This window comes from Poromitra crassiceps (assembly GCF_964638095.1).
Source record: "Poromitra crassiceps genome assembly, chromosome: 13".
NCBI classification, from domain to species: Eukaryota; Metazoa; Chordata; class Actinopteri; order Beryciformes; family Melamphaidae; genus Poromitra; species Poromitra crassiceps.
The window spans coordinates 40,035,388-40,057,055 of NC_139644.1; the positions used below are offsets into that span (position 1 = coordinate 40,035,388).

General features: G+C 44.8%; 1 protein-coding gene across 7 annotated transcripts in view; it reads right to left on the bottom strand.

Annotated features, from left to right (window-relative positions):
• Nucleotides 1–2,683: 2,683 nt before the first annotated feature.
• The window catches only part of LOC310787425 (uncharacterized protein), a 54,011-nt gene continuing 35,026 nt past the window's right edge, over nucleotides 2,684–21,668 (bottom strand). For all 7 annotated transcript variants that reach the window (XM_083648844.1, XM_083648840.1, XM_083648845.1 and 4 more), the window contains 7 exons: nucleotides 17,440–17,497; nucleotides 16,319–16,365; nucleotides 16,147–16,192; nucleotides 14,293–14,381; nucleotides 7,043–7,165; nucleotides 5,370–5,557; nucleotides 2,684–3,424 (listed from right to left, as the gene is read on the bottom strand). In XM_083648844.1, coding sequence (XP_083504970.1) covers nucleotides 3,214–3,424; nucleotides 5,370–5,557; nucleotides 7,043–7,165; nucleotides 14,293–14,381; nucleotides 16,147–16,192; nucleotides 16,319–16,365; nucleotides 17,440–17,497 — 762 coding nt within the window. In that variant the 3' untranslated portion in view covers nucleotides 2,684–3,213. The remainder of the gene's footprint in view (nucleotides 3,425–5,369; nucleotides 5,558–7,042; nucleotides 7,166–14,292; nucleotides 14,382–16,146; nucleotides 16,193–16,318; nucleotides 16,366–17,439; nucleotides 17,498–21,668) is intronic.

A 21,668-nucleotide genomic window follows, 5' to 3' on the forward strand; every position in this document is an offset into this window, starting at 1 on the left:
CAGGACAAAATACCTCACGTGTTGTCTCTTATTTCTTCTTCTGGGTTTAACGGCAGCTTGCATCCTTAAGGTTGCACTACTGACACCTTCTGGAGTTAGTTAACGTCTACATCATCATCATCATCATCATCAGTATATAAATGGGAGCTGGGACTTTATTTGATTCTCTGTTTATTTATCTGTCCCACTGTGATGTCATAACCCCACTGTGACATCATCCATGATGTCATAAATCCCACTGTGACATCATCCATGATGTCATAAATCCCACTGACATCAGTGATGTCATAAATCCCACTGTGACATTATCAGTAATGTCATAAATCCCTCCACTGATGAAATCCCACCGTGACATCATCAGTGATGTCATAAATCTGACATCATCAGTGATGCTGGTCTCATTGGTCACAGCAGCTGAGCTGTGGGCAAGGCCGCGCAGCAGGCGATTCAAGATTCAAGATTCAAGATTTTTATTGTCACTCCGTAGTACAAGTATCACGTGTGAAATACTTGTGCTGTAGACTCCGTTACAACATAGTGCAAAAATAAAATAAAAAATAATTAAAAACAAGAGGCAACAAGCAATAAAGCAGTAAGACACGCCACAGACAGTGGCACATATGTGCACATGGCATGAACATACTTTAAACATAATTAAACATAATAACATTCTGTTAGGTGCAAATAGCATACCTAATTAACATACTATTGAACATTAGTCATACGTGATGGTAGCAGCTGCAGTGCGGTACAGTACGGCTACTACACTATTTGTATATGTTAAGGAGTCTCGTGGCCTGCGAGAAGAAACTTGTCCCTCAAGCGATTTGTGCGTGCTCTTGGGACCCTGTATCTCCTCCCTGAGGGTAGCAGGGAGAACAGACTGTTGTGGGGGTGGTTTGTGTCTTTGATGATCTTCAGGGACCTCCTGAGGCACCGCTGTTGTACAGATCTTGCAGTTCTGGCAGCTCACATCCTGTTACATGCTGGGCCGCGCGCCTCACCCTTCTTAGCGCCCTGCGGTCCATGGTGGTGCAGTTCCCGTACCAGGTGGCAAGCTGCAGGACGGGTGAGGCCACGCAGCGGCCGAGCTGGCTTGCCTGCGAGCCTAGGAATTGAGCGCGCGAGATGCCTAGTTTTGTAAAAGTTACCAACAGTATGTTCCGCCAGTGTTGCAAGTTACTTTCAAAATGTAATATAGTACATATTACTAGTTACTTTCATTTGAAAGTAATGTTACTTTACAATATTACTGTCTGTGTAGACTGTAGAGTAATTCATGACTAATTATTATTACACTACCTTTGCATTACTTTCACCAAAATAAGTAACAGAATGGCATCGCCGCCCCGGAACCATCCCGGAAAAGAATTTTAACCGTCTTTAAGTCAGTGTAAACCGTCGAAAATTCTAAAAGTTATCCTTTTCCTTTTGTTATTGTCATGTATACCTAGAGGGAGAGAGACTGAGGAGACATTGTGCATGCGACAATAAGGCAGGCGAGGCCATGCAGCAGCTGAGCTGCAGGGCCAGCTTGGCACACTGCAGGGCGGGCGAGGCCGCGTGGTGGCCAGGCTAGCAAGCGGGCCCGGCGCCACGAGGGGGCCTAAGGGGGCTTTGCACCCTCAGTTCAATTTTCTGCTCCCTCACTTAAAAAAAATAAAAAATAAAATAATAGTTCTCTATAAAGGCCAGTTAGGCAATGTTTGTACCTGACATGTTTCGGCTGCTGTTTCTGCAGTCTTCATCAAATTTGATCAGTTTAAGTTGATGTAGGCTACCCCCTGTAAACATAGCTGTTGTTTCAGAATTGGCAGGGAAGCGCTATTTGCTGTGCTTTGGTTGTCACAAGGTGTCAGAGATGTAGCTATTTATTAAATTTGGACCTCACTGCATGTTGTAGTGATCATGACGTGATTAAAACAGACACACACACACACACACACACACACACACACACAGAGACAGAGAGAGACAAATCAGCTGCACCCAAGCACACAGCATGCCATGAGCAGAAAGATGGAGACAACGCAGCTGATCACTTTATTTCTTTAATTTAATGAACCTGGCACTGACTGGCTATTATTTTGTTTATTTTTTTGTCGATTTTTGCAGCAATTGTTTATTCTATGACTTCTTTTGATGTCTTTTTGCTGGATATTTTCTATGCACAATTCTACAAGAAACCTCTATAAGGGAATTATTAATGCAAGCTTTGTCCCCAACTAACCTAATTTTCTGCCATTCATTTCTCCACAAATCCAAGGACAAAATAATCTCCCTGGGGGCAGAGTTACAGATGTATGGAGTTCCTGAAGCATTTATTTGAGCATTTGTTTTGGGTGTTAGCTTCTCCAAGGCATATGCTACTACTGAAAGGATCACTCAGTGAAACTTTGATTAATGAACGTCTAAGAAGCTGCAGCACACCTCGTGCCAAAGCATCAAAAACCACTGCAATCTTTTGGCGTGACTAGTCATCTGAATTCAGAGAGGAATTCATTATGCGTTAGTAACTGCCTCAGCAATAATAAGTTGTGATACAATACAATTGTCAACCCATCTTTTATAAGTGTTTTATGTTTATATTCAATACTCTGGTTATTCCAAATGTAGTAATTAGTTGGTGAGAAATGGTTTGTAAATGAGTTTCCAGGCCAGCAGAAATTGTTTATGAAAATTTGCCAGCTTTACAGGTACATTTTATAATCACATTTAAGGAGCAATTAAAAGGGGTCCTCATCTTGCTAAACACAAATTTCGCCGTTTCATATATATATATAATGCATTTATTTGTTTATTCATTCAAGTGTACATCATTAACAGTGTTAATCAATGTAAAACAAGGAGCCATATTCATATTTAGCTCATATTGAGATTAACAACAGGTGTGCGGGGGCATCCAGTTATGTCAACAGTATCTTCATCAGCTTTCATAAACTCTGCTTCCATATTTCCATATTTCATTGGATAAAAAAGAAACTTGCTCACACTCCATTGGCAAATGTAAAATATAGGAAGAATTTTAAAATGTGTGAATTCAGTTAAAACAAAAACACTCAAGCTGGGTCCATAGGGTCCCACTGTAAAGGTTGAAAAAGGTATCAAACTCTGGTAACAGTACAAATACAAGAACACAAGAAAAGCAGGGGGAAAAAAAAAGGGGGGGGGGGATCCCCATCAAATCCTACTCCCAAGTCCTCCCGAATCCGACTAGTCGGGTATGACGGCCGAGGCAACTTCGCTGTAGGGTCCGTACCGGCCAAATTTGTCTTTACCCACCACGGTGAAACAGGCCATGTACCCGGGCTTGTACTTGGTGATGATCACACACATGGGCAGAGGGATGGGCCTCACATCTCCCAGGCTTTTCCAGTCCGGGTAGACGCCGCTACCTTTCACCTTCTCCACCGTTATGTAGATACTGCAGGGGGGAGAGAGAGAGAGTCTAACACTAATATCTGGAATGTCAGAGACAAGTACCGTAGACAGAAAGGACTAGAAAAGATCTACTGTATGATTAAAAGAGATACATTATTTGACCAGTGAGCTTCACTGGTCCAAATGCAAGTGTCACTCACGTACTCCACGTCTTGACAATTCAAGTGCAGGACAAACATATTGTTTGTTTGTGTGTGTGTGTGTGTGTGTGTGTGTGTGTGTGTGTGTGTGCTTGCGCGCGTGCCTGTGTGTGTAGTATGTATGTATGTATGGTATATATATATATATATATATATATACACACATATATATATATATATATATATATATATATATATATATATATATATATATATATATATATATATATATATGCGCATTTCCCTTCTCTTTCCGTTTTCCTCACGGAGATCTCCCATTTCCTCCTCTGCCAAAGCGCTCTGTTCTGACGCGTTTTACGTCACAACGCATCAGAACGGAGCTGCGGAAGTTCTGCTGGAGAGGCAGAACCTGCTCCAAGGGCGGCTGTTATCGTTTATTTTTATTTTTCAAGTCTCGTAACGGACAAGCCCGTCCCCCGTCCCCGTCTCGTAACGGACAAGCCCGTCTTTTATTGTCACACGAACACCACAACACATGCATGCGGCCACAACACACTCATGCTGACGGTGGCCGGTGAAAAGTGTCCTCTGCATTTAACCCATCCAGGCATGTCCTTTCCTCCGAGGGGCAGGCCAGGAGCAGTGGTCGCTTTCTCGTACAGCGCCCGGGGACCAACTTCGGATGTTGTCGTCACTGGTCGGATGACGATGACGATCTGATCTTCTGCATGTTTTTAGTGGGGGGGTTATATACGGAGGAACCCCCTGGGGGGTACGGGGAGAACATGCAAACTCCACACAGAGAGAAAGGCCCTTACGACGAGATAACCCACCTGGGCAGTAGGCACTGAAGATATGGGGGGGAACACAACCACAGCGCCCACAGCGTCCCAGGCGAGAATCGAACCCAGGACCTTCCAACTGTGAGGCGACAGCGCTACCGACTGCGCCACCGTACCCCAAGTATGCCACATTGAGAGCCTTAACAGCCTTAATGACTTGCAGCTGGTGCCAGCGGAGTTTCTGCAGACAGGAGCAGGAGCATTTTCTCCGTGAGGTAAACCGAGAGAGAAAGCAAAACATGTAATTATATTACCGAGATTATATATGATACAAAGTGGGTTAATTACCCGGTAAAGCCATCCTTTAACCACACCTTAGTCAAATGGGCTGCACGTTTAGAACCAATTCTCTGTTTTGAGCGCACTCCCGTGACTGCGGAGCATATACCACCCCAGGCCCTAGTCCAACCTCCGCACCGCTGGCACAGCCAGCTCTAGTTTAGCAGGTCACAGCTTGTGCTCCGGCACCATGAGGGGGGGGGCAGGTGGATGACGTGCTAAGCGAGTACATGCAAACCATTCAATGTCCCCGTGCTGTTTCATCATTTCACAGTAGTTACGTGGCCGGATTATTTGGAAGAGAGCCAAATTGGTGAGTAAACAAGTAGCCTAAGAGTTCAATCGTTTCTTTTCTTCCATCTGCTAGTTTGAAAATGTAACAAGGAGATGATAGGTACTGCACATTAGGCTGTTGGGTGACAACAACAAGTGCCCGGTCTTAACGTTCACGTATATTAATTCATCAGTCAGCATAATATCAATGAATTAAACAGCAAACGTATGATCACACAGCAGCCACAGCCAGGTGGGAGAGATGAGAGAAGCAACACATCCTGTCCACGGACGGGGGCGACTGAACGCAGAGAACACAACGCTCTGCAAAGTGGAAGATTCGTTCACCAGAAAACACATTTTCGTTCGGAGCTTTTAAAATTTCTTTCTGCGGAGCTTCAACTCGCATCGACCCTCTTGCCCGGCGTCTCACCTGTAACTGTCCATAGGGGGCGCTGAAGGGTCTACCTCATCCACATTCCAGAACACGGTGAGGCCGGGAGGGTTCCTGATGAGGGCCAGCTGCACAGTCAGTTTCTGGGGGATGTTGTAGTCAGCAGCCTCAAGGCTCAGGCTGGAGGGGAAGTGGTGAGTACGGAGAGGAGGGTACGAGGGGTAGTCCTTAAGGGTAAAGAAAGTAGGAGAGGGGGGGGGGGTTATAAATTGATCAGTCAAATGCCAATCAACTGGTTTGTTACTCTACGCTACATGCCACTTTTTCCGGCGTGTGTGTTACCTTGTGTGAATCTATCTGTTCGTGTGTGTGTTACCTTGTGTGAATCTATCTGTTCGTGTGTGTGTTACCTTGTGTGAATCTATCTGTGTGTTACCTTGTGTGAATCTATCTGTGTGTTACCTTGTGTGAATCTATCTGTTCGTGTGTGTGTTACCTTGTGTGAATCTATCTGTTCGTGTGTGTGTTACCTTGTGTGAATCTATCAGTTTGTGTGTGTGTTACCTTGTGTGAATCTATCTGTGTGTTACCTCGTGTGAATCTGTCTGTTCATGTGTGTGTTACCTTGTGTGAATCTGTCTGTTCATGTGTGTGTTACCTCGTGTGAATCTGTCTGTTCATGTGTGTGTTACCTTGTGTGAATCTATCTGTTCATGTGTGTGTTACCTTGTGTGAATCTATCTGTTCATGTGTGTGTTACCTTGTGTGAATCTGTCTGTTCATGTGTGTGTTACCTTGTGTGAATCTGTCTGTTCATGTGTGTGTTACCTTGTGTGAATCTATCTGTTCATGTGTGTGTTACCTTGTGTGAATCTGTCTGTTCATGTGTGTGTTACCTTGTGTGAATCTGTCTGTTCATGTGTGTGTTACCTTGTGTGAATCTGTCTGTTCATGTGTGTGTTACCTTGTGTGAATCTGTCTGTTCATGTGTGTGTTACCTTGTGTGAATCTGTCTGTTCATGTGTGTGTTACCTTGTGTGAATCTGTCTGTTCATGTGTGTGTTACCTTGTGTGAATCTGTCTGTTCATGTGTGTGTTACCTTGTGTGAATCTGTCTGTTCATGTGTGTGTTACCTTGTGTGAATCTGTCTGTTCATGTGTGTGTTACCTTGTGTGAATCTGTCTGTTCATGTGTGTGTTACCTTGTGTGAATCTGTCTGTTCATGTGTGTGTTACCTTGTGTGAATCTGTCTGTTCATGTGTGTGTTACCTTGTGTGAATCTGTCTGTTCATGTGTGTGTTACCTTGTGTGAATCTGTCTGTTCATGTGTGTGTTACCTTGTGTGAATCTATCTGTTCATGTGTGTGTTACCTTGTGTGAATCTGTCTGTTCATGTGTGTGTTACCTTGTGTGAATCTGTCTGTTCATGTGTGTGTTACCTTGTGTGAATCTGTCTGTTCATGTGTGTGTTACCTTGTGTGAATCTGTCTGTTCATGTGTGTGTTACCTTGTGTGAATCTGTCTGTTCATGTGTGTGTTACCTTGTGTGAATCTGTCTGTTCATGTGTGTGTTACCTTGTGTGAATCTGTCTGTTCATGTGTGTGTTACCTTGTGTGAATCTATCTGTTCATGTGTGTGTTACCTTGTGTGAATCTATCTGTTCATGTGTGTGTTACCTTGTGTGAATCTGTCTGTTCATGTGTGTGTTACCTTGTGTGAATCTATCTGTTCGGGGCTTCGGTCACTGGCGAGGGGATCCCTGGCAGCATTCTGCTCCTCCATCTTCTCCTCCTGGCGGTCAGCTGCCTCCACTTGGATCACCATGAATGGCCTCTGAATGAAACGACAAATCCAGAGGTGGAGAGGAAAAGTCAGGAGAGAAAGACAAGACAGGAAGGGGGATGTTATGAGTAATGGGTGAAAAGGTAAGCCGTGTAGGATTCTTTGCAAATAAATTATTTAAGCGGGGAGAATGTGTTATATTAACACGTTCACTGCCACTGACGTATTAATACGTCAAAAAAAATCCAGCGGTTCACTGCCATTGACGTATTAATACGTCAAAAAAAAATCGATTTTTTTTTTTTGACGGTGGGATGTGCATCTAACCCTTTTACCTCTCTTATATAAGTATTGGACGTGTACAACGTGTACAACCCATTCCACCGACCCACTAAGTGGCGACAAGGAAGGAGGAAGGCAAGCAAAAAGCAGTGTGACGAAGCCATTCTCATGAAAATGGATTGGCGAAAACGCTTTAGTTTTCGCGCTGATTGCTGGCAGTGCGGGATTGCAAATTTGCATAATAGATCACGGATGGAACACACTTTGAAACACGCAGCATAAATATGACCAGAATCGCAAAAGCTTCTCTCAACCAAAACTCCAAGAAGCGAGCGAGTCCATCCAGACTTCCTCAAACAGCGGCCGCGCAGACAGGCACAGGACAGCAGCAAAGCAGTGAGACTGGTGACAAGCTTGTGACGGCCGCTGCAGCCAAGAAGAACGCCCACGGAGGGAGGAGTTGAAAGCAACTCTCCCTCTCGCTCTCTCCCTCTCCCTCTCTCTCTCTCTCTCTCCCTCTCCCCCTCTCACTAGGATTAAACCTAGTGCGTCTCCGGGAGAGAGAGAGAGAGGGAGGGAGAGCGAGAGGGAGGGAGAGAGAGAGAGGGAGGGAGAGCGAGAGGGAGGGAGAGAGAGAGAGAGAGAGAGCGAGAGGGGGAGGGAGAGAGAGAGAGAGAGAGCCAAAAATGAATGGTTAAAGTGACTGTTCTATCGAATTTCACAAAAGCCGTTTATCTCTGAATTATTTTTCTGACGCTGAAACCATGCTGTATTCAACTGCTAATGCTTACATAACTACTAACTCTACAAACTAACTCTTTTAGACAGAGAAAGCACACATTCTATTAGTTCTTTTGAGATATTGTGTGTTCACAAAATCTTAGCAGAAAAGAATCCTCGGGTCTTGAAAGATGAGCCAGAATCCTCAAAAAACCCCTCTGGCAGAAGCTAACTACAGTAAAAAAAAAACGTCTGGCAGTGAATGTGTTAATCGGTATGCGATTTTGGTCACGTTTTTGGTCCCCCATTGAGAGATTTGTGATCAATCAATCAATCAATCAAACCTTTATTGACAGACACTTGGTCCATAGATGTCACATACACAATTACAAAAAGCACATAATAGCACAATAAAAGAACAAAAGTACATTATAAAAGAGTCATACCAGAGTTTCCACATATGTGACTGGTATCTCACAGTGCTTAGCCCAGGATCAGTGAGCAACTTAATAATAACATTCTGAGACACGTTCAATCTACAGATGAACCTGTACCTCAGATTTCCCAGGAGCGCCTGGAAAGTGGCCACCCCCGCCTTGCAGAACAGGTCACTAGCACTGCTCCACCTGGGCTTTTTCAGCAAGATGCGCATGCAGTCATTATAGGCAACCTGAAGTTTATGCATGCTTGCCTTCTTAAACTTTGCCCACAAGGGGGCAGTATAGATAGGGGTACAGTAAGCCCTAAAGAGTGTGATCTTCACATCATCAGAACAGGAGTGGAATTTCCTGACCAACATGTTAGCCTGAATGTATAACACACGCCGCTGTCTATACATATCATCATCATCACCCATATGGTCAGTGATGAAGTGGCCCAGATATTTGGTTTTGTCACAGACACATAGAGCATGCTCAGACAAAAGAAAGACAGGAAAAGCACGATCCCGGTCCTCTTTCGTTCTACAGATCATAACAACACTCTTCTTAGCATTGTATTTCACATCAAATTGGACCCCGTAATCAGAACAGATATTCAGCAGATGTTGAAACCCAGCGCTGCTGGGGGAGAAGATCGCCAGGTCATCCGCATACATAAGGTGGTTAATCAAGGCGTTACCAATCATACATCCTGTTCTGCAGCCTCTTAGCTGAACAGAGAGATCATCCATGTATAAATTAAAGAGAGCAGGGGAGAGTAGCCCCCCCCCTGCCGTACCCCATTACCAACACCAAAAGGGGTAGAGACACTATTGCCCCATTTTACCAGCATACTCTGGTTGGCATACCAGTATGCCAGTATGCGTATTATGCTGCCAGGCACACCTCATTGACTTAATTTTAGAAACAGCTTATGATGATTGACTCGATCAAAAGCATTCGATGCATCTATAAAACCAACTAAAGCGGAGGAATGAGAGCTGAATCTACTGTGAAAAGTGTCGATCTTACAGCAAGTGACCTCACGGCCCAGTATGTCTTTAAGATGTGCAGATAGGACGTTTGCGTCTAGGTCAGGCGAGAACCTGCTGGCAAAGACACTCACCAGTCTAGTTTTAACCGTTTTAATGTTACTCACGGAACCAGTGCCTACGATTGGAACCGCATTGGGCCTCTTTCTCCGACCGGGGGGGGCGGTGCTCAGCCTACCCCGAACAGCAGCCTTCTCCGAGCCCAGCTGGCGTCGGCCGTTCCTCACAACACTGGCCCGTTTCGGTGAAACAGGCAGTGGCGCCAGCCCACCAGGACCATTCCTCTCCGATCCTCGCCGATCCCGAGCACAGACAGGCACAGCTCTTACACCTGCATCCAGGCCCGGGCCCCCCGCCGTAGCAGCACTCCTCTCCGTAGCAACGCCGTTCAAGCCCGCCGCCTCAAGGATCACGCTAGCTCCAGGTACCAGCTCCGTGATCTCAGCTGGACCTCCAACCCGCCCCGGGTCAGCCGGCCGGTCAGTGGGGCACTCCAGTGCACCCACTCGGTGATTGAGCTCCACGGTGATGGCTGGAAACTCTTCACTGACGTCCGCCTGAAGCTGCACCACCCGTTTCAGAGCGCACACCTCAGTATACATCTGCTCCATTTTCCCGAGTAGGCTCGAGACATCCATGTTCGAAAAAGTTACCGGAGGCAACTCATCCAAGTAGTGGGAAACAAATCTGGGTATTTTCTCCCCAAACTCGTTCAATAGTTTGAGGCAACTTTTTATGTTGTTTGCGTCCCTCTGAGCTCCTTTATGAGCAACATAAGGAACCTGAGAGTTAGGGCACAGCTCAAACAGCACTTTCTTAGATGCCTCTATCTCTTCAGAGCCAAAGGTTTTAGTAGTCAGGAGAACAATTTCATCCTGACTTAGCGTCTTGATTTTAACAGCAAGGAAATTAAGTAGTTCATCCTCCACAATAACCTTGCCATCGACGGTGGTGTATATCTCCGGCTTCACTCGAGCCCGGGGAGCCATCCGACCGGGCAGCTAGCTGGTGGCTAGCTAGCAAGCTATCCAGCTAGCTGAGGGGAGGCAGACTGTCACCGGGCTAACCGGGCCCAGACAGACCCAGCCAGGTTAGCAGGCGCGAGATGAAGCAGGGAGGATGTAGAGGGTCCAAGCTCTGGATAACAGAGTTCTTGGCCACTCTCGCCGGTCTGATGCTGACAGTGATGTGACATCATCAGTGATGTCACAATGTTTATGACATCATCAGTGATGTCATCAGTGATGTCACTGGAGCAATTGTGATGTCACAATGTCATCAGTGTTGTCATAGTGTCTCTATGTCACTGATATCATCATCGGGCGCTCGAGTGACGTCACTTTATCGAGTGCTCATCATCGGAGTGCTTGAGTGGCTCTATGGAGCTGCCTGGGTCTCTGGTGCCCGACAGGGGGGCTCTTGGCCTGGGCAGAGGCAGTGTGGAGGTAGGGGGACTTGCCTGGGTCTCTGGTGCCCGACAGGGGGGCTCCAGGCCTGGGTAGAGGATGGGTGTCACTGAGTGATGTCATCAGTGATGCTGCGCATGCCAATACGGCAGGCGAGGCTATGCAGCAGCCGAGCCGCGCGCAATCCACTCTCGCTCTTCCTCCCTGCACGTTCACCTTGCACGCGCACGCATGATACGCGGGCACTTAATGACGAAACGTGCTAAACAATTTAGTTAGTTTTTACGGTGTTCCAAAGATACAACCATGAAGTGGTCTAGAGCTGATAATTTTACAAAACAAAATGAGGCAGAGCAGACAGATTAGAATATCCTAATTGGGCCATATTGAGGTTGAACACCCCCATGCAGAAGGTAAGGTGTTCTGTCCTCGCTAAGTGTTGTCCCCATGAACGTATACTCGGCTATACAGACAGCTAAACACTCTCCCAATCAAGCTCCAAGGAACAGACCGATGTGTTGAATTTGGCAGTTTAATCAGAAGTAAGTGTAAAACTGTGAATAAAAGAACAGGGGAATACAAATGAAAATATTGCATCAGTATGCAATATCACACAAAGCTTGGCTTCAGTGCTAGATGACATTTTGCAACACCACATTACAAAAAACATAAGTTTTGTTACAGCATATGGTAAATACAGTGTAAGTCTGTAAATCTATGACCATTTCTTTAAATGTCACTTATCAAACCATCTAATTTGACTGTAAAACAAACAATAAACTCCACAATTGCTGATGTAGACAAAGCACGGTTAGCTAAAACCCCATTCACAACCATTGCTAACTTAGACAAGGCATTATTAACTAAACATGCAAAATACCATATATTCTCAAACAAATAATCATGCATCTATGTCACTTTTATGTTAATAAGCAATGCTACTTACAGATGATGCCATGTATAAGCTACAAAGAAGAGGATGGCATTAGTGTTGTAGCCAGCAGTGAAGTGTGGCTCCCTCAGGCAAGATTTTGAGAGAAAAGGATCAGTTTCTGTTTCCGGAGAAACACTTGGAGGCAGGCTTAAGAAGTTAACTCATTGAGTGCCATGGACGGACATGTTCGTCATTTCAAATAGTAACGTAGAGTGCCAAGGACGGACATGTTCGTCAATTGCGTTTTTTGACGGTGGGGCGTCGATCAAAGCCTTCTGCCTCTCCTGTACAAATATTATAGCTATTGGAGGTCTATAACCTATTTTACAGAACCCTTAGGTGGCGACAGTGCTCTCCAGGTTAACAGAAAGGCAGAGAAAAACAGAGAATAAGTCGTTGGGGAAACGGAAATCGCATCGCATCCGTATGCATCGATATGCATGAAGCGTTTTAACGTTAGATGTGCCTGCAGCAGGCAGCAGCCAATCTGCTCCCACAATTGAGCTCCTCCATGTCCGCTGCGACAGGCTGTCGCCGACAGCCCATTCGCATGATCAGCCGTTATTATTCTCAACTGGAAGCATACAGTAGTAGCCGGTGACAAACACACGCGGAAAAAGCTGGATGTCGCCGAGGCGCACCCTTCACAGTGCAGAGCAAACTCAGCAGAGAGCCACCTCCCATAAGGAGGAGTGTGCAGTTGAGGCGGGGCGGGGCGGGGCGGGGGGGGGGCACGCAGAGCAGCACACAACACTGACCCAGACAGACCCAGGCAGCAGGACAGGGTTGGCAAACGCAAGCCAGAATATCCGATGCCCACCAGCAGCAAATCAAGATCAGCAAGAAGCTGCAACCAGCAGCGCACGCAGGGGCCAGCGCTGCTGGTTGCAGCTAAAAATATTATTCTGCCAAACAAAATTCCCTGGCCTTCACTGTTTTATTGAAGGAAATTATTTTTGAGGTGTGACTACATCAGAAAATTAGCTTCAGAGTCAGTGATGTGTTTGAAATGTTTAATTTCACAAAAGGGCCATTATCTCAGCTTCTAGAAAAAAACTGCTCTTTTTTGTTAAATCAAGCTATCTTCTCCGGCTGATAACTAAAGAACGGAAAATGATATCAATAAACCTGTTTTTGCTGATGATAGAAAAGAGTCTCATCGTTCTTTTTGCGTGTTCATTGTTTACATAGTAATATCACACAATATTCTGTGGGCCTCGAGAAATCACTGAAAAAAGCTCTGAAACTCTGGCACTGGGAGCGTCCGTTCTCCAAAAGTGGCTGGCACTCAATGAGTTAAGTTTCTGTTTCCGGAGAAACACTTAGAGGCGGGCTTAAGAAGTTAAGAGAAACTACCCAAAACAACCAGCAGAGGGTGACAAAAGGCATGCAAAACAGATCTGGGTCCAGCACATAAGGCATGTGTCTCATTTCAGTTTATAGCCAAATGATAAATAATAATGATCATGGAAAAATCCTCTATAACTTAATTATAATTGCCTATAGAATTTAATGTTAATTTAATGCAATCACATAAATGACAAGACACCGGTAGCTTATAAAAATACACACACATGCTGAAGGGAGACGAAGATCGTATTGACGGTAGGAGCGAGGCTCGGCCAAAACACACAGGACGTGGAAGCGCAGCGCAGAAGCACACATGAGGTGTGTGTGTGTAAAAATGCTTAAACGATAAAATAAGAATATTAGCCTCTATATTGACAATATAAGACAATACAAGACCCCGCCACACACACACCCACACACACATAAACGGCAACAAAACAAAAACAAAAACCAGTGCAACCAAATCATGTGCTGGTGCAGGTCGCGCCAGTGTTACCAGTGGAAGTTAGTCTGGGACCCTGGGACCTGCCTTTTAATGTTCACACAATGAGGTGCACAATGTAAAGAAGCTTTGATTTCTGTTGGCTGGTTATGCTGATATTTATTAACAATATGTGGCTTCTGGGTGAACATTTAGCGGAGTGGAGGCAGCCATACTGTTTCCGGTCTGACCGGCTGAAGGGAGACGAAGATCGTATTGACGGTAGGAGCGAGGCTCGGCCAAAACACACAGGACGCGGAAGCGCAGCACAGAAGCAGCAGAGCGCGCTGAGAGTGTTATCCTTTTTGGACAACAGTGCTCCAGCCATGACGTTGCAGTGGAACATCTTACCAATAATAATAGACAAACTTTAGTGCAAAATATTAGACTGGTGACGTAGTTGACGGCGGCGCGTGCAGTTTTTCATTTCCAGTGTAGAGCAGGACTGTACACAGGTGTAAAACTGACTGGAAAGGGCTTTAAGGTGTGTTTAAACTCAATAAACACAGAATACCTGCAGAAGCAGCTACCTACCTTACGTTGAGGAGAGACGGGAGAATCACAGTGTCTAAGACGTGGAGGTGGCGGCTCCTTGGTTAAATGAGCTATGGCAGCCTTCAAAGCTGAACAGGGATTAGGCAGTTTAACAAGCAACAGAAGAAAGGAGAGGAAACAGGAGAAGAAGAGAACAACTTCAACATTCTTCCATGGTATTCCATTAATGGCATTATCAATTCATCAATGTATACATGGACGACCTTTCTAAGAAGCTAAAAGAGTGTAAGACTGGATGCATAGTGGGGAATAGTCTTATTAACCATCTGGTGTACTATGCTGATTATTTAGTTGTCTTGTCTCTGTACAGTGCTGGATTACAGGAACTTCTCAGAGTATGCTCAAAATATGGTGTGCAATATGACATCAAGTTTCACTCTAAAAAGATGCAATATGACATCAAGTTTCACTCTAAAAAGATGCAATATGACATCAAGTTTCACTCTTAAAAAGAGTGTAGTCATGATTGTGAAAACCAAGGAGGATCAGAAGCTGCATTTCCATAGATTCCTTTTTGAAAGACCAAGTGCTAAATGTAGTGGACAAAGTAAGATATCTGGGTCATATCATCAGGCATGATTTATGTGATGATGATGTGAAGCGCCAGTGTTGCAAACTCTATGCACAAGCCAATATGCTGGCACGCAAATGCTTTGTGTACAGATGGTGTTAAAACGTCTCTTTTTAAAGTCGAACTGAACCCGTTCGGAGCCCAAGTGGCGCGTGGGTCGGAGTCCGTTTCAGACTGAGAACATAACTTGACTGAGATGACAGGTTGAGAGGCGGGTCATAGTAGCATGTCGATGATTTTATTTGACAATTCTGGGGACTGGATTGGGCTTTGGCCAATCCTGGCGTGTTCCGCCCCCAAATCGAGTGGGATTCAGCGTGTTGTGGCCATGTGCTGCTCTCCTCGGGAAGAGCCTGGTGACGCGAGCTACGCGAGTAGAGCCGCAGCAGGCAGCCAGCTGCCTTTTGTGTGGTGCGGAGCGAAGAGTGCAGCCCGTCGGCCTGGAATCTCCGAGGGGCCGGGGTCTGAATTCGGCCTTAACAACGTTAACTCACGTTATCCTTGAATGCGAGTTTAAGAGCCAGTTACATTTCTTTGCATTCTTAGACATTACCGTTTGCTTCTTTTTCGTATGTTACCTACAATTGGCCAAGTTAGTACCGGTAGTTAGTTTATGGGCTAGAAATTCTGCCAGATTACAGGCACTAGTCGCCATTCGCCATTTTCTCCTTCATTTGGAAGAGAAAATTATCCTGAAATGAAGATTTGATTGACAGCTGCCATGTCGTGATATGACTGGTTGAAATGGGGTAGAAATTTGATAGTACTAGGTGACGTCAGCAAACTGTAGATTACTGTTATGAATGAAATCTTGAAAAATGAACTTTTGATGTGAAAAAGTGTGAAAAACTAAAGAGATTTGATTTTTGTGATTTTTTTTTGGCATACATTATTAAATAGGGGCACTGCATACCCAGGTATTTGAACTACCGGTAAAAGAAAAGAAAAGTCATTTTTGGGTTCAGCTCGACTTTAAAGCTTACTGTACTCCTCTCTATACTGCCCACTTGTGGTGCAGTTATAGTAAAACAAAAATGAAAAAGCTCCAGCTGGCATATAATGATGCATTTAGAATCCTTCTTAAGCTTCCAAGATGGACAAGTGCTAAATAAATAGTTGAAATCAAATTGAACTGAATTATAACAGCTCGCCATGTCAATTTTCCATAAGAATGGGCAAAAATGTCACCAGTGGATATTAAACATACCTGAAGCTTTAGCTATCCAAGTTCCAAACATTCTGTGGTGTAAATGAAATCTTACCTTCATTATCTGCTCGCATCTTCTTCAGTGCCTTTTTCGTGGTTTTCTGGAAAGGGAAAGCACCAATCTCAATAAGTGTAAACAAGGAGGAATGTTGAACCTTTTAGTATTTGTTATATTACACTGCCCTCTAGAGCTGCTGTGATAATGAAGTATGGCAGTATACATTTACCATTGTTCCAACCAGCTCTGCATTGACTTCCATAGTATTCTTGCCCACTGAAAAAACATCACATTGCATTAATAATACATCATGTGATGAACACAATTAATTCCAACACTCATTAGTGCACACCTCCTTACAGGCAGGGTCCTTACTATGGATGTTCATCAATTATCAAAAATCGATAATTGATCGTTAAGGAATTGATTCGATCATGTGGAATTTTGATCGATTATTATTATTATTATTATTTTTTTTGCGGACTAGGTTTGGGTGGAATTCGTTCCTCCTCGCCCCACTCCATTGCACAGCCGACTAACGTGAGGTGGAGCTTCATATAGGCTCTAGTTTTCTGGCTGGGCACGGGCCTTTGTGCCAACAAAACTGTTTTAAACATGGGGAATTCACACCGGCATGCGCCGGGGACACAAACAAACGCACCCAGCGGTCTGCGGACCTCAGTGAGGCTCAGGCCTGTTGATTTGACTCTTGTGCTGTCAGCTAAGCTGGAAGACGCCGATTGCCTTACATCATGTAACCTGACATGTAACATGTTTGTTTACCTGGCCACAGCGCTAGTGTCTGATATTCTTACTACACAGCGGCATCGGCATTATAGCTGGGGACACACTGTCCTTACTGTGTGACACGGTGTCCTTACTGTGTGACACTGTCCTTACTGTGTGACACTGTCCTTACTGTGTGACACACTGTCCTTACTGTGTGACACACTGTCCTTACTGTGTGACACGCTGTCTTTACTGTGTGACACGCTGTCCTTACTGTGTGACACGGTGTCTTTACTGTGTGACACTGTGTCCTTACTGTGTGACACGTTGTCCTTACTGTGTGACACTGTCTTTACTGTGTGACACTGTCCTTACTGTGTGACACGCTGTCTTTACTGTGTGACACTGTCCTTACTGTGTGACACGCTGTCTTTACTGTGTGACACGCTGTCCTTACTGTGTGACACGGTGTCTTTACTGTGTGACACTGTGTCCTTACTGTGTGACACTGTCCTTACTGTGGGACACGCTGTCCTTACTGTGTGACACTGTCCTTACTGTGTGACACGCTGTCCTTACTGTGTGACACTGTGTCCTTACTGTGTGACACGGTGTCCTTACCGTGTGACACGGTGTCCATGACTTCATCCTCAGGAGCTAAAAGAGACAGCACCAGACTCTGAAAGAAACATTTATGATCACATTTAAGTCAATGCAGCCCATCAAGTATCCATCATTACGTTTTTCAACTGCAGCTACAGCTGGACGTGTGTGTGTGTGTGTGTGTCTGTGTGTGTGTGTGTGTCTGTGTGTGTGTGTGTGTGTGTGTGTGTGTGTGTGTGTGTCTGTGTGTGTGTGTGTGTGTGTCAGGGATTCCGTTAGCCGGTAATTGCCGGCTTTTAGCCGGTATTTGTTGCCGTGGGCCGGCAAATTAAAAGGTCACCGGCTCAAGTAGCCGGTTGGAAATGCCAAATAAATACATTCATCATATAAAATAGCCCAATATTATGTGACCAGTGATGTTGCCATAAGCTACAACTTAAATATAGACTTAAATATTATATAGTTTTGCCCCGCTGTTATGTTGAGTGTTGGGTGATAAAGAGGAAAAATACGCTCTTTAACTGCCATGCAATTAAGCCGCACACTGCAGCTGTGCAGCATCCCGCAGGCCGCAGCCGACAGCGCTTTGGCTTTACACAAGAGACCGAAATGTCAACGCAGACATCCCTCGGCCAGTTCTTTTTATGTAACGATGGTCCAGAACAAGATCCAACCAGCCATGAGAAGCGGCCACAGCGAGGAAGAGTTGGGTTGATAAGAATCGCAAGTTGGCTTTGCACATGTAGCGGAGCGCTGATCATGAAGAAACTGCCGCAAGCGTATTGCGAGAATTCTCACAGCGACAGAGAGGTCCTCTGCAGGTTGTAAAGCTTATTATTATGTCCGTTAATTTAGCCACTAATGTCAACATAATTTCAGCATGAATAACCTACTAGAACCTCAGTTGATTTGCCATTTAAGGAGGAGTATTTAACTCATTGAGTGCCAGCCACTTTTGGAAAACAGATGCTCCCAGTTTCAGAGCGTTTTCAGTGATTTCTCGAGGCCCACAGAATATTGTGTGATATTACTATGTAAACACCGAACACGCCCAAAGAACGATGAGACTCTCTTCTATCATCAGCAAAAAAAGTTTATTGATATCATTTTCTGTTCTTTAGTTATGAGCCAGAGAAGATAAGTTGATTTCACCAAAAAGAGACGTTTCAAACTAGAAGCTGAGATAATTAGCCTTTTGTGAAATGAAGCATTTCAAGCACATGACTGACTCGGAAGCTAATATTTTCTGATGTGACACCTCAAAAATAATTTCCTTCAATAAAACAGTGAAAACAAAGGAATTTTGTTTGGCAAAATAATATTTTTTAGCTACAACCAGCAGCGCTGGCCCCTGCGTGCGCTGCTGGTTGCAGCTTCTTGCTGGTCTTGATTTACTGCTGGTGGGCATCAGATATTCTAGCTTGTGTTTGCCAATCCTGTCCTGCTGTCTGGGTCGGTGTTGTATGCTGCCCTGCGTGCACGCATGATCCACGTCCCACCGTCAAAAAAACGCAATTGACGACTTTAGTCGTCATTGGCACTCTACGTTAGTATTTGAATTGACGACTATAGTCGTCATTGGCACTCAATGAGTTAATGGGCAGCTTTCATTTATTTGTCTGAACGACTTTATGGAGCATCATCTCAAAGCTCACAACACGCAACAAGGGATTTGGTTCTCAGATGTACGCTACAGGTGTTAATAATGCTCGATTACGCAGTACAGCGTATCGAACCTGGTTCATTCCTCTCACCACGCCTTTTTCTATTTAAGGCGACAGACCGCCGCCAGGTGGTGAGGGTAGGCAACCTCACCTCCTCCCCACTGACCATCAGCATAGGAGCGCCCCAGGGGTGCGTCTCCAGCCCCTTCTGGTACGACCTCTACACCCACGACTGCGTGGCGACTCAAACCTCTAACACCATCGTGAAGTTTGCAGACGACACAGCAGTCGTGGGGCTGATCTCGGGGAGCGACGAGACGGCCTACAGAGAGGAGGTGGGGGCCCTGGAACAATGGTGCCAGGACAACCACCTCTCTCTGAACGTCTCCAAGACCAAGGAGATCATTGTTGACTACAGGAGGGGGGGGGGGGGGCGCACACCCCCCAATCACCATCAAGCGCTACGGAGAGTGAGACGCGCGGCCCAGCACGTAACGGATGTGAGTTGCCAGATCTGCAAGAACTGTATAAACAGCGGTGCCTCAGGAGGTCCCTGAAGATCATCAAAGACACAAACCATCCCCACAACAGCCTGTTCTCCCTGTTACCCTCAGGGAGAAGATACAGGGTTCCGAAAGCACGCACAAATCGCTTGAGGAACAGTTTCTTCCCGCAGGCCACGAGACTCCTTAACATACACAAATAGTGTAGTAGCTGTACTGTACCGTACTGTAGCTGCTACCATTACATATGTCTAATGTTTAATTGTATGTTTAATAAGGAATATGCTATTCGCACCTGTATGTCAAATACGCCGAATTTAAAACGCCGAGTTTAATTGTATGTTTAATAAGGAATATGCTATTTGCACCTGTATGTCAAATACGCCGAATTTAAAATGTTGAATCACGTCTAAAGTATGCACACGACATGCGCACCTATGTGCAGTGAATATGCCACTGTTTCTGACTTGTTGTTTTTGCACTCATATGCCCTGTTATATTTGTACTATGTTGTAAACGGAGTCCACAGCACAAGAATTTCACACGTGATACTTGTACCATGGAGTGACAATAAAAATCTTGAATCTTGAATCTTAGTTACCCTATCCGCGGTTACTTCCTTGTGGACACTCGTTACGGTATAGAATGTCTAACTAATAAACCAGGAGGTAGGGGAATTCGTTCCGCTGATTCACCTTACTCCTCCCGGGCCGAAATACCTTACAACACCCGTGAGTTTCCCTCTGACATGTCCTCACATCTTCAGCTAACCACTATATTTCTCAAGCATGCACCTGCTCTACTTCCTCTTTTACCCCTCTTATATCATCAAATCATTTCTCTCTTTTTCCTCTAACACACACACTTAATTTAACTCCCTACACCCTTAATATAAATGTGTGTGCGTGCCCATAGTCCACTGTATTTAACTGTGTGTGTATGTGCCATCTAACAAATGTGTGTGCGTCATTTACACAAACACACACACACACACACATCTCTCCAAGACCCGAGTGTGTGTGTGTAAGTGAATAACTCAACATTAAACCTTGTACATAAGTGTGCCCTCTCACACTCCTTACTCATGCTAATACAACTCACAACAGATACAATACACCTCACATAGCCTAGCATCTTACCCACGGTTAGAAGCCCATCTATGATTCCAGATACACGCACCTGAATGTTACATCCTCCACGTGAGTGTTCCGTTCACTCTCTGGTTCTGCTGCATCCCATGTGCCGGATGTGTGCACATTGCTACACACATCATTGTTACCCCACAGGCCCTATGTGCCCTGTGTGTGTGTGTGTGTGTGTGTGTGTGTGTGTGTGTGTGTGTGTGTGTGTGAAACTCATGTTTTAACTATACTGTACTTGTACTGTAACTGTAGTTTCATATGTATCCACCAGACACATTTAGAACACATTGATTACCACTTGTAATCTATTAAACACATAAACAAAACCTGATTATAAACCTTATCATTACGGAATTATACTATCATAATGCAATAACCTCTAACTTCTTCTTTTCTTCCTGCTCCTCATGCCATTGGTAGCAGAGGATGGTAACACAAGGCTAATATTCTTACCTTTTGCCCTTCAGTTTAAAGTAAAGCAAATATTCTCATGTTGTGAAGTAGGCTATAAGTCCGTTCTGAAAGAGAGTTGGATGCCCGCGTGTCAACCAGCTGCAGTCCCTCGTCATTGTTGTCAATATAGACCCGCTTCAGAAAATATAGGCCATAAAGTTTTGACTGACTGCACGTCTCATCTCTGGCTTGTTGCAGGTAGGCAACTTCTTAATTTAGATTATCTTTCAAGTTATTTAATTTCACATTCTTGGATGCAAAGAGACATTTAATGTAGGCCCGCCAGAGTCTTTCTTTAGACTTAATTAAACGGGAATGTATGACAAACTCGATCAGTTCACAAAGTTTGTGACGAGTTCATTCACTATAATAAAATACATTTGTTGGACGATTGGATAATAGCTTTTGTTTTTTGTGTTTTATTGTTTAATCTTAATTGGTCTGCAAACCCGAACCGAATTAATTAATTAAATAAGGAGCGGTGT